This window comes from Brienomyrus brachyistius, chromosome 12 (genome assembly GCF_023856365.1).
Source record: "Brienomyrus brachyistius isolate T26 chromosome 12, BBRACH_0.4, whole genome shotgun sequence".
NCBI lineage: Eukaryota > Metazoa > Chordata > Actinopteri > Osteoglossiformes > Mormyridae > Brienomyrus > Brienomyrus brachyistius.
In genome coordinates this window covers 19,059,797-19,073,762 of record NC_064544.1, presented here as the reverse complement: position 1 = coordinate 19,073,762, position 13,966 = coordinate 19,059,797, and the positions used below count along the sequence as shown (strand labels likewise).

At 41.4% G+C, this 13,966-nt stretch overlaps 1 protein-coding gene across 5 annotated transcripts in view; it reads right to left on the bottom strand.

The window, feature by feature from the left end:
- The window catches only part of LOC125704985 (uncharacterized), a 39,309-nt gene that overhangs the window by 13,665 nt on the left and 11,678 nt on the right, over positions 1-13,966 (bottom strand). For all 5 annotated transcript variants that reach the window (XR_007381315.1, XM_048971232.1, XM_048971230.1 and 2 more), the window contains 6 exons: positions 13,069-13,182; positions 10,662-10,766; positions 10,231-10,341; positions 5,812-5,904; positions 4,644-4,724; positions 906-1,007 (listed from right to left, as the gene is read on the bottom strand). Coding sequence is in view for 4 of the 5 variants with exons in the window: in XM_048971232.1 (XP_048827189.1) it covers positions 906-1,007; positions 4,644-4,724; positions 5,812-5,904; positions 10,231-10,341; positions 10,662-10,766; positions 13,069-13,182 (606 nt within the window). In the remaining variant the exon portion in view is untranslated. The remainder of the gene's footprint in view (positions 1-905; positions 1,008-4,643; positions 4,725-5,811; positions 5,905-10,230; positions 10,342-10,661; positions 10,767-13,068; positions 13,183-13,966) is intronic.

The following is a 13,966-nucleotide window of genomic DNA, read 5'->3' as shown; positions in this document are numbered from 1 at the left end:
TATTATTATTATTATTATTATTATTATTATTATTATTATTATTATTATTGTGATGCCTGACCCGTCCGCTCCTCATGTGTGCCACGCCCCCTGATTACCCACGTGTGCTTCCCCGATTTGTTTCCAGCCCCGTCTGATTATGTTGCCCTGCTTTGATGTATTTAAGTCCTGGTCTCCCCTGTTTCCGTGTCCGTCATTACGTGATGTTACCTGCTGTTCGTCTATGCCCGTGTTTCCGTCCTGCCTATCCCGATTAAACCCTCGTTTGCCCCGTTATCCGCCTTCCTGCCTGGTCCTTCCTGCCTGCCTGCCTTACCCTCATCCACGTAGTGTGACTATTATTATTATTATTATTATTATTATTATTATTATTATTATATGTTACTTGGGTCACATGTGTGCGGAGTTTGCATGTTCTCCCCGGAGGCTAATTGGAGTTGCTAAATTGCCCAAAGGTGTGTATGTGTGAGTGAATGGTGTGTGAGTGTGCTCTGCGATGGGCTGGCCCTCCATCCTGGGTTGTTCCCTGCCTCGTGCCCATTGCTTCCGGGATAGGCTCCGGACCCCCCGCGACCCAGTAGGATAAGCGTTTTGGAGAATGGATGGATGGATGGATATGTTACTTCCATCAATGTCAGTTGGGTTAATTAAGGTGATACTGACCATGGACTGGTTCTTTGTTGTATCACAAAACAAAGTTTTTAATAGTACTTTTCACTACCTAAATGAAATATATTAGTTACAGTATTATTGCATAATATGCTGCAATTTTAGAATACATACAGGCGAGCATCACATTTTGTGAACTGCATGGATTGCACTCTGATAGCTCATTTTAAATGTGACATTTTAATTATGGACATGAAAAGTCCTGATTATGGTTTAGTACAAAGTCACATACTCACAGTAAAATCCCTTCAAGGGTACGTCATATGCACACAAAAATTCCTGAATATATATGCAGGCACTTAATCCCAAAGCAGCTACTGCGATTGGAATTGAAATATCTGAAAAGAGAAAGATCACATTAGTCTGTTGAGTACAATTATCCAGACTACTCCCACATCCTATGAATAACGTGAAAATAAAATTTAGAAACAGGCCCGTTGGTATTTGTACTTCATAAATAAGATGTTTTCCTTATTCAGACAATTATCTGACCTTCTGCTCTCTTTACAAAAGAACTATTCATAATCACAGTCACATGACCCTCAACCGTCACAATTACATAATCAGGGCCCACAGATAAACCAGATTTAATGGGTTTGGACCAATCAGGGATCAGTCCCACACACAAAGGACCAGGAATTGAATCGCCATCACTGGCGGAGTGAAGCTACAGCTGTGCCCACTGAGTCACTATTACCACAACATGCGTTACTTAACATATTTATTAACGACATGACTGGGAATAAGTATAAAAGTTAGGGCTATGAATCAATTAAAAATAACATATACCATGGCTTTGGTAAATGCTATTTTCCTATTGGTCCAGAGATGACACATGGGTGTTCATTACTTCCGTGTAACTGCACAGGCACAGTTTTTTGGTACCCTTCCACCAAAAAAGAACCCACAACTATCTCTGAAATAACTTGAATCTGACAAAAGTTAATGGCTTCCATCATTGGTTATTACATGTCCAACAGAAATCAGATATTTCTGTTGATTTCTGATTCAACTGAATATTTTACATAATAAAACAAGTGAAAAAGAAATGGACAAAAACGATTGGACCCTTAACTTAACATTTCCCTGCACCACCTTTAGCAGCAATCACTGTCGACAAGCGATCTCTGTACTAGTGAGACGTCTATGTCAGCCAGCAGCTAGTTTGGCCCACTCTTCCTGAGCAAACTGCTCCACATTGCATTTCCCAGGTTTTTCTATAGATGTTCAATAGGATTAATATCAGGGCTCCTAGATAGCTGTTTAACAATAGTCCAAAGTTTTTTTTTATCATTTTTATTGTGTGTTTTTAGTATTTTGGATCATTATCGTGTTGAAGGACCTACAGTATGACCTGCGACTGAAGCTGAGCTTTCTGACACTAGACAGTATGAGGCTTCATTGTGTCCTGCACAGATTCAAGGTCCCCCGTACCAGACGCAGCAAAGCAGCCCCAAAACATGTCTGAGCCTCCTCCATGCTTCACAGAAGGTATGGTGTTATTTTCTTTAAAAGCTTCATTTTTCCTTTGGTAAACACAGAGCTGATGTGACTTGCCCAAAAGCTATAGTTTTGCCTCATCAGTCCAAAGGACATTCTCTCAGAAACTTTGCAGCTTGTCTAAATGCATTTTAACAAATTCCAGTTTGGTTTTTTTTATGTTTTTCTTTCAATAGTAGAGTCCTAGGTCTTCGTCCACGGCGCCCATTGTTGTTCAAAAGGTGATGGATGGTGCGATCAGACAGTGATGTACCTTGACCTTGGAGTTCAGCTTTGGATGTTTTCTTTGGCTCTTTGTCTACTTTCCACAATATCCTTCAGATCAACCAGTGATTGCATTTCCTTTTAGGCTAAATCCTGGGAGGTTGGCTACAGTCCTATGGACCTTATACTTTTTAATAATATTTGCAACTGTAGTCACAGCAAGAGGGCGACATAGGGGTGCAGTGGTTAGCACTGTCACATGTGTGGAGTTTGCATGTTCTCCCCATGTTGTCTTGGGGTTTCCGCCGGGTACTCCGGTTCCCCCCCACATCCTGGGTTGTTCTGCCCTGCCTCATGCCCATTGCTTCTGGGATAGGCTCCGGACCCCCCGTGACCCAGTAGGATAAGCGGTTTGGAAAATGGATGGATGGATGGCTAGTCACAGCAATATATATAATTCAGCAATTAAGCTAAAAGAAACTTCCCATATATTAGTTAGATTAGTTATACTTGACTCTGATATTACTTTAAATAGCCACTTAAAAGCTTCAAGGTTTTAAATGAACTGTCTCTTACAAAATGCAACAAATTATTAGAAAATGCAGATTCTATTATATAAGGATGTGAAAATTTGTTACATTTTGTCAAGTTATTACATAATGTAGTACAGCGGCAAGTACAGTGGTAAGACTACAAGGGAAGCTGTGCCTTCTCTGAAATGTCATGAAAAATTTTGTCAAATATGTACTGTTGTATTTACATTCCTATTACAAACAACGTACAAGAATGTGTAAAGCTTCATGGCTAGTTGATTCAGGTCAGGTTGGGGAGCATGCCCTGATGCAGCGCGTTGTCGCACCCACCATACGGCAAAACTCCTCAGGATCCCGGCCAGCGATCCCCCAGGAAGACACACGGTCCAGTCCCACCCTCCAGAAATGGCCATCAGTCTGCCGCCGCCAGTGTTACGTGGGCGTCCCCTTGGCCTGGTCTCCGAAGAGACACAGTACCAAAGGAGTCCAGCCTTTGTCTCAGCTCACTGGGTAGCGTCCATGTCTTACAGCCATACAGCAAGACAGGGAGCATCAGGACTCTAAAGACTTGGACTTTCATCCTCTTGCAAAGATATCAGGAACATCACACACCCCTTTCCAGTGACCTCATGACCCCCGTCTGCTGACTTCATTGGAAGAGTCACCCGAGACATGAATGTCACTGCTGAGGTAGGTAAATCTCTCAACAAGGTCGACATTCTCCCCGCAGACAGACACACTGCTAATGCCTGTGCCTAAGAAATCATTTACTGTGTCTCCTTCCGTCATACCCCACCCCACCACAACAGAATGAACCAACCACCACAACGGCGATCCCAAGGCTCTGTGATGTCTCTCACACTTGGGTCAGAGCACCTTCAAATATTACTTCATTACCAAGGTTGGAACTGAAATTTTTTTTTAAATATATATGGGCTATGAATGACAAAACTGAAACAAAAAGATCATCACATTGAAAATGGTGGGAAGTGTCATTAATTAAGGCCCATTCCACATCTTCATGTGCCCGCCTTAGTTTAATTCAGCTTACATAGGATTCTAATCTTAGTAGACTGTTTCCAGATACATGTGATTCCTGCAATAGGTGCGGTTTGTCATTGGCAAATCGTACTTATATGTTTTATTCTGGTCTAAAATTATCTGAGTTCTGATCTTGTTTTTTTCAGAATATTAAGCGAAGCCCTTAATGTTACATAAGAACCCTGCCCGTTGATAGCTATCAATGGGAAGCCTCGTATGCCAGCTTTTCTTACTAAAAGAGTTGCTGATGTTGTTGCTTTTTCCTCCCTTATAACTTGTAGGCATATGTTGTTATAGTGGAAGACCCAAATTCACCCTGTGCTACATCCTGGTTAAAGGATTTAATGTCATTACAAAAAGTGTAATACTCCTTAAAAGGCTCATTGGCCAATTTTTACTAAATGTGGAAGCCTATTATTGTATATACTATATGAATACCCTTTCCTCTCTGGACCCAAACTGACTCCAGACATCCACTTTTGTGCATCCATGTTATTTTATTGTCCTCCCTATTTCATCTTGCGTCATCGTTCTTTATCTTTGTGTTTTTTTAGATATATATCCACGCTCATACTATTCTCTCATTTCAGTAAGATAATACTACATGCTTTAATGTGATCAAAGGAATAATAATACGTTATGGCTTTAAAATGAACACAAAATGTGAGAAACTCTCCAGCCCTAATAAAAACTTACCTAATATGAACGTGTTTTGCATCCAGGCACAGAGTTGAGAATAAATAGTAAGAAACAGCATGTTGAAGAATAAGGGATGATCTGTAAGACAAAAAGACCAAATCAGACATCTTCATTCTCTCATTACTCTATACAGACAGCCAGTTTTTATGGTACCTCAACAATACTGTCCTTTCCTCCTCCCACACATTCTGTATATGTACAAATTGTGTGGGCATGACTACAGAAATATGAACAGTCCGTCTGCAAAGAACTACACTATACGGTCAGGAGTATTGGGACACCTGGCCATTACACTCACAGGAACTTTTATGACACCCCATTCTAAATCCATCGGCAGCAATATGGAGTTGGTCCCCAAGTACTCTTCTGGGAAGGTTTTCCATGATTCAAGATTTTGGAGTGTGTCTGTAGAATTTTTTTTGCCTATTTGTAATGCGGGCCGGGCCAGGAAAGCACGGATCCAGAAATGCAGGTAAGTGTGGTTTTTAATGAGCAGGTCAGGGCTAAAGCACAGGGAAGGAGCAGAGAAGGTCGTGGTCGTAAAACGTGAGCAGGGGTCAGTTGCCAGGGGGTCCGTCCTACAGTTATGCACGGGACACGAACACAAGGGGCAGAGGGCACAAGACGTGCTGGTCTCGGCAGGGAAGGCAAGGAAGGCTGGTCAGGAGCGGGAACGGGTCTGGGGAGAGGAAAGGGAACAGGTAAGGTACAAACACTAGGCAGACAGACTCGGTACGGGAAAGCAGGGAGACACGAGACAAAGAAACGCTCAGCAAGGCACAAATACATTTGGCTCAATATTTCGCACCGAATATGGGTTCTTCTGTTCCCTTTGACTGGTCACTAATTGCCTGTGACGCTGTGCACCTGGTGAGTTCCGCCCCGCGTGGGCGTGACACTATTCATCCAGAAGAGCATTTCTGAGGTCAGGCACTGATTTTGAATGTGAAGGCCTGGCTTGCAATCTCCATTCTAGTTCTATCTTTTGGTGTCCTGTGGTCTTTCGGTTATGTAGTTTCTTACTATCTTTTGTTTTCCTTTTAGGTACCTTCCCTGTTCTTGGGATTTTTTTCCCTGAGTAAATACAGTCTCTCAGGGCTGATGCTTGTTCACCCACCACAGACTGCGTGTAGTTGTTTTAACATAACCCTGACACGGTACTTACACATGAAAAGTACCCCGATCAGAAGAATGTCTCTAAGATCTACTTTCCCAGTTGTGCTTCGAGAGTGTATCATCCAAAAGATACCAAATCCAACTGAAATAAGGGAAGAATAGCGTCAGCCACCATGAAATTCACACAGAATAAAAACATACGGTAACACTTTACATGGAGAGCACCTTCAAAATACATTCATTATGCATTCATAGAACATTCAGTGCAACTTCATAATGCATAGATAGATAAGATAGATAAGATAGATAGATAGATAGATGATAGATAGATAGATAGATAGATAGATAGATAGATAGATAGACAGATAGATAGATAGAGATCCTTTATTTATCCAGAAGGAAATTTAAGTGTCCAGTTGCTCATATACAGTTTACATGCACATTGGCTCACAGACCCATGACATTCACGCACACATGCATACTGCAAAAAATACAAAAGAAAATATCATGAAAATATCAATTGTGTGCAATTACAGTAAAGGTAGATATAATGATTTAAATGTTAGATAAAAAATTAGGTATAAAAATTAGGCATCCAGATAAAAGCATGGTATAGAGGGCGGTGTGCTGTACAGGCCTAAACACTTAAGTCCATCACACTCCTCTGCTTCCATGTGACGTTGAAGAGCTGCATGGCCTTTGGGATAAAGGACCTTCTGAGCCAGTCTGTTCTGCATGACAGAGACGGGAGCCTATCACTGAACATGCTCTTCTGTTTGGAGAAGGTGGTGTGCAGAGGGTGACGGTCATTGTCCAGCATTGAGAGCAGTCTGCTCAGGGTCCTCCTATCTGCACCTGATGTCAGTGACTCCAGCTCCATGCCCACCTCAGAGCTAGCTTTCCTCACCAGCCTGTCTGGTCGTCCAGCATCCCTCTTCCTAGTGCTGACTCCCCAACATACCACAGCATAGAAAAGGATACTGACCATGACAGACTGGTAGAACATAAACAGGAGTTTGCTGCAGACATTGAAGGACCCAGCCTCCTAAGGAAGTAGAGTCTGCTCTGCCATTTACTTATAAAGTGCATCAGTATTGGCAGACCGATTTATTGTCGAGGTGGACCCCTAGGTACTTGTATGCACTGACAGTCTCCACATTCACTCCATCGATGGTGACAGACAGCAATGGAGGGGCAGACCTCCTGAAGTCCAATACCTTTTCCTTCATTTTGGTTATGTTCAACTGCAGCAGGTTGGTTCTGCACCATCCCACAAAGTCCTCCACAAAGCTCCTATACTCTGCCTCCTGCCCATCCTTGATGCAGCCTACAACTGCAGTGTCATCAGAGAACTTCTGCATATGGCACGACTAAGACTTGTATTTGAAGTATGTGGTGTACAAGGTGAACAGTACAGGAGAGAGAACAGTTCCCCGTAGCACTGACCACAGCCCCAGATGTGATGTCCCCCAGTCTAACAAACTGGAGCCGCTCAGTGAGGTAGTCAGTGATCAAGGTCACCAGGCTTGGGTCCACTCTCTTCTGCAGCAGTGTGTCTCTTGACAGATGGGACTGGATGTTGTTGAAAGCACTGGAGGAATCACAGCACTGCCTCCATTGTCCAAGTGAGAGTACACCCTGTGTAGCAGATAGAGGATCCACCCCCACATTCTCCTGGTAAGCAAACTGTAGGGCATGGCGAACCTGGGGTCTTAGGAGGAGGTGGAGCAGCAGCCGCTCAAGGGTCTTCATTACGTGTGAGGTGAGGTCAACAGGCCTAAAGTCGTTGAGTTCTTTGGGTTGTTGCTTCTTGGGAACCAGTACCAGGCATGATGTTTTCCATAGTGTAGGTACCCTCCCCAGTTGCAGACTCAAGTTGAAGATATGTTGGAGTGGCTCCCCCAGTTCCACAGCACAGGTCTTCAGCAATCTTACACAGTTTCCATCTGGCCCAGCAGCTTTCAGTTTCAGCCTCTTCAACTCTCTCCTTACCTGGTCTACGGTGACAGGGGGGGGTGAGGGGACACTTGCAGAGCCTGGTAGCAGTGGCGGGGGGAGGGAGTCTGCAATGGAATGTTACAGGTTGGCAAAGGTTTGATGGGATTGATGGCTGAGATGTCAGCAGACAATGCCCAGCAATCAGTGTCCAGTAGAATGTCCCGGGTTGTGGATGGAGGCGTTGGGCTGCGTAGCTGTGTAGCCAGCAGCCAGTGGTGGGGGGTGTGTTGGGGTGGTTGCTGCAGCAGTTACAATGGAAAGGCCATTAGCATTAGTGACAGTAGTATCATCAAAACTGTTATAGATATAATTTAGCTGATTTTCTCCAGCCACATCACCCTCTGTCCTGGTGCTGTTTTTCCCGCATCCTGTAATCTCCTTCATCCCCTTCCATACCTCTGTCATGTTGTTTTCATCCAACTTCCTTTCAACATTCTCCTGTCCTGTGTTCACCTCACACGTAATGAAGACACACGGTTGTTGCTCCACCTCCTCCTAAGACTCTCAGACGCTCTTTGAGCTGCTTCTGCACATGCCTCAGTTCAGTTAAGTCACCATCCTTAAACGCCCTCTTCTTATTATTAAGGAGGTTTTTGACATTACTGGTCACCCAAGGTTTATTATTCGGGAAGCAGCGCACAGTCTTTGTGGGAACTACAACGTCCATACAGAAGTTCAAGTAGTCTGTTGTGTAATGTGTGACCTTCTCTAGATCCTCTCCATTCTGTAGCACACTCCAGTCAGTGGTCTCTCAAGGCCTCTTCTGCTTCTGGTGTCCACTTCCTGAAGGTGCGTGTAGCAACTGGTAGCCTCTGTACTTGTGGCTTGTACCTTGGCTGAAGATGAATGAGGTTGTGGTCTGACTTTCCCAGTGGGGGTAGGGGGGTAGAGCAGTATGCATCCCTCAAATTTGCATATAGTACATGAGGTCTATTGTCCTATTTTTCCTAGTTTAGCATTCAACAAACTGGTAAAAATTAATGAGGGTAGAATCCAGTGTTACATAATTGAAATCCACAGAGATTGCAAAAAAGCATCTGTGTTGAGTTTGGAGCCTTGCAATTGTAGCGTGAATGACGTCACACACTGTGTCTGGAAGAGCTCGTGGCAGGACGTAAACACAAACAGAGAACTCCCTCGGCATGTAGTACAGCCGGAGACTAACCGCTAGCAACTCCACATCCTTACTGCATACGGTCATTTTAACTGTAACATGATGGGGATTGCACCATCTGTTATTTATGTACAACGCCAGTCCACCTCCCTTCTTCTTGCCCGAAAGTTTGTTATCTCTGTCCAAGCGAACTACTCTGAATCCCGGTAGTTCTACGAATTTAACATTCATAAGCAGCATACAAGTACACCTTAACATCCTAACATTCCTAAACAGCTTTAATATACATTCATATGAAGCATTACATGATTATGCAATTATAATGTTTGTTATTAATGTATATTACAGCTGTTAAGGGATGTTAGGATGTAAAGGTACAGTATACATGCATGATGTTTATGAATGATTTCTGAATAGTTAATTAATATATTATGGAGGTGTACTGAATGTTTTATGAATGCAATATAGAAGCATTATGAAAGTGCAGTTGTAAAGCGTTACCAAACATACATATTCCGTGATTCTGTGTTTAAGACTCCTGCACTATAAAACCCTGTCACCAGAAGGTTCTGGGTTTGAATCCCATGTTGTTACTAAAAGTTCACTCTAGTTTAAGAGGTAAATATTACTGGGTTATGATAGGTTAAAAAGAGGTGCTTCGATTGGGTATTGTGTCATACCCTAACCGTGTACACATTATCTATGGAAAATACACTCTCATAATCAATGTCATGCAGATGCACAAGTTCAACATATGTGTGTTTAATTCACTACAAGGCGGCAAATAATTACAGTACCGTGCAAAGGTCTTATACTTGTCGAAGTGCTTAGCCATTTGAAAACCTCTGCAAAAATCACTGCGGTATTTGCAGCAACCATCTCAACATGAGCAACACTCATGTATTTTTTACTCGACCACTAGCACACCTCGTATATCAGTATCTCAATATCTCATTGATTTTTTTTTTAAACTAATTAATTAATGAAGTGAGCTGGAGGTGAAATTTAATAAATGTATGGAATGGATGAGGTGCCCCTGAAGAGATGTTTGGCAAAGGAAGTAGTTTTTATCTAGCCATCCAACTAGATAATAATTACTTTTTGGAGAACATAAGAAATTCTAACTAGTTTATTGTGTTACTCTTAATTTCTATATGTTCTAATGTTAAATTGTGTTTTTTGTTGCATGTACTTACTGCTCGGATAAATAGCTTTAAACATATCTTTTGACTGTGTAAGACTTTTGCACAGTAGGCTACTTTATCTCTGTATATAATCCTGCGCTAATTCCTGAAGCTCCAAAGTCTAAAGCAAATTTTAAATAAACACATTTACAAAACTCGAAAACATACTTACGTGGCAATAAAACCATGAGGACTGGAACCACTAACATAGTTACAAACGTTCCAAATTGTTCTTTCCAAGCTGCATCTGAGTGATATTGTATAAGGAAAGCACTTACAGCAACTAAAATAAGGCGAGAATAGAGTCAGTCACCATGAAATTCATGTCGGACAAAAAGAAAAAATGCATGCAGCATTAACCTCAGGTAGCTAGCCAGATGCAGATGGATTACTGCAAGGTGAAGTAGGGCAATCAAAGTAAAGTAAAAAAATAAATTCCATATGTTGTAATTTTACATAAAAAAAAAAAAAAATTAAAAAACAAAAATGAACATTGTAAGCAGACTACTTGATTACTGTAAGATTATTTTATTATTTTATAAAATTATTTAAGTAGCGTAGAACATGCAAACAGCACGGATGTGATCTTATACACAGACTTACTTATGGATGAAGCCATGATGACCAGGAATATAATTCCAGTTATTCTTGCTACATAGACACGTATTTTAATTGAGGAATCTTTTATCCAAAGCACAAAGCGAAGAACTGAAAGGAGGAGAGGACAGAGTCAGATGATATGAAATTCTTGCCTGGCGCAGTATAAAAAACACTGTGGTAGTAAAAGAACATCCCACTTTAATTTGCTGATGTAAATGGGTACTTAAGAGGTAACGTGGATGTTTTGGGAGAAGTTCCTTGCACATCCTATAATACATACATATCCATCCACCCATCCTGGGCAGGGCCACAGGATGCCACGAGCCCACCCCAAGTAGCACAGGACACAAGGCAGAGGTACACCTTGGATGGGAGGCCATACACACACAGTCACATGCTATGGGAAATTTACAGACACTAATTAACCTGACAGGGAGACTTTGGGCTGCTGGAGGAAACTGGAATAGCTGGTGGAAACTCACATGACATGGGGAACACATGAAGACTGCATACAGACATAGAGGAGGGGGGACTCAAACCCACATGACATGGGGAGCACATGCAGACTGCATATAGACATAGAGGAGGGGGATTCGAACCCACATGACATGGGGAGCACATGCAGACTGCATACAGACATAGAGGAGGGAGATTCAAACCCACACGATATGGGGAGCACATGCAAATTGCACAGAGAAACAGAGGAGGGGGGACTCAAACCCACATGACATGGGGAGCACATGCAGACTGCATATAGACATAGAGGAGGGGGATTCAAACCCACATGACATGGGGAACACATGAAGACTGCATATAGACATAGAGGAGGGGGGACTCAAACCCACATGACATGGGGAGCACATGCAGACTGCATACAGACATAGAGGAGGGAGATTCAAACCCACACAATATGGGGAGCACATGCAAATTGCACAGAGAAACAGAGGAGGGGGGACTCAAACCAGCAGCCTGGAGGTGTCAGGCAACAGTGCTGACCACTGAGCCACCGTGCTACCCCACAGAGAATAACAGTGAACAAAACAAAAATTATTCATCTTTATTATTTTTATGAAAGCTGAATGTAGCCCCGGACAAAATTGAGACCACCCTATATTCTTAAATAAATCTGCATTTTTAAATCCTGGTTTAATCATGATTCTGCTGGCAGAAGGCTATGCTGAGCAGCAGGTTGCTTCCAGGTTCAACATTTCTAAAACAGCAGCACACAAGAATAAGGTGAAGCAGGAGACAATGGGAACGTATGTGTTTGTTAATTTTATGTATATGAAATGTAGGAAATCTTTAATACTTATAAAACATTCCTTTTGAAGCTAATAAGGCGGCAGATATAACCTTTGGAAATTCTAGGTAATGAGAATATTAGTGTGATTTTAAAATTCTTTTTAGAACTGCAATTTTATTGCGTATGCGTTACCAGCAATGGCATAAAACGCCTCTTTAATTGTCTGGGAAAAACAATGAAAACCCAAATGAAATATTTTAGGCCCAAACAGACTTTGCCAATTGCCTGGCAAACTGTACTCTTTGACATATTTTCCGCATCGCCTATAGTACACAAAAAAGTGCCGCTTGCAAAATATCTCAAGGCAATGCACATTGTCTGTGTGGCTGTGAGAGCCTGACTTCAGCTAATTGTACTATAAGGAGCTAATAAATCATTAAGGTATAATATTCCATTTTGGCTGAAGCGGCATCTTTCTAAAAGAATATTATCCGGCAACAATAAAGGATCTTGCCAATCGCACAAAGCCCTCTCAGTTTGAAATTCCCTTATTATTATTTGTGCACCGATTGCAATTGGTCGCTCATCCATGAAAGGCGAGGACATGACTGAATGGATTTCCATGTACAGACACTGATTAAATATGTCAGCTAATCATTCTTTACATAGAACAAACCTGCCCCAAGCAGGTTTGAGGATTTGGATGTGCTGCTATGACAACACATCCAGCAAGATGATAGAAAAACCATCATTTTAGTTTTTCTAGTTCTGCTCCCTGTGTTGCTCTTTTCCCTCATGTTACCTTTTTGATATTTTTGTAGTTGCTTCCCCCCCCATTTTCTTTTGACTCCATGTTTTCCTTTTTGTTCTGCAGTTTACCCAATTTGTTGTTTCCCCAATGAGTCCCTTTGTTTTGGAGCTTTCAAATGGATCGTCGCCTTTTTTCCTCGCCCGCACCATGACAGATGCACTACTTGAATGTTTTGATTTTAGCTCTGAATTCTGGGATTCTGTGCAAAGTCACAACCTCACGTCATTTCCGGAACGGAAAATTATAGGTCTTTGTTAAAATATATACTCATACAGTACTATTCTCCCAGTTGGGCAACAAAGAAATAATAATGTGTTAAGAAGTTTAAAGCAGCCCTAATTTATAAACATACTTACTTCGGAGTACAAGTAAAAAGATGAACATAAATATGATTCCACCAAAAATTTTTCCAAATGTTGCTTTTTCATCTGGAGTTGGAGAATATTTTGCTGAAAACTCGATGAGAGAACCTGAAATGCGGTGAGAATAGTCAGTCATCATGTAATTAATGACAGACACAGGAAAAAGAAAATGTGTTCATTGATTCGTTTCATTAGCAGATGATTTTGTCCAAAGTAACATGCAAGTGAGAATCGAAGAGCAGGGTCAGTCTGCATTTAAGGTAATCAAATGACTCTGCCACCCACATGCTTTGATCCGACAACCTTCTGATCAGGCTTAGAGAACCAAAACCCGCAGAGCAACACACTGCCCACATTAAGCCTATGTCCACACTAATATGTTTTTGTTTAGAAACACAAAATTTTCTTCCAATTTAGCCTACTATCCACAATACAGTGGAACTTGATTTCCTCAGTGTGGAGGCTCACAAACTTACATTTTTTATGCTACAGTACTGTAATATTTTGCTTTTGCTAAATATAATACATGCACTTAGATTAATCGACAGCTAAGCATTTAGAAATATGGAACTTTATTACAAAACAAAGTCAAAATAATTAAAAATATGTACTTCGCCATTTCTAGAATTATAAAAAAATTTGATAGAACAAAAAATCTTGCAAATGGCACATCTTGTGCTCAAGTCACAACAAACAAGTAAAATATAAATTGCGATACTTCTAAAAGTATATTATAAAAAGCTTTGGTCAAATGTGCAAATGAAGAATGTCAGAAATATATACATTAACAATATATACATTAATATGTACAATATATACAATTACACAAATACTAAATACTTTCCTCCCTGAATCGAAAGGTTGTCTGTATACATAAAGATATAAATAATAT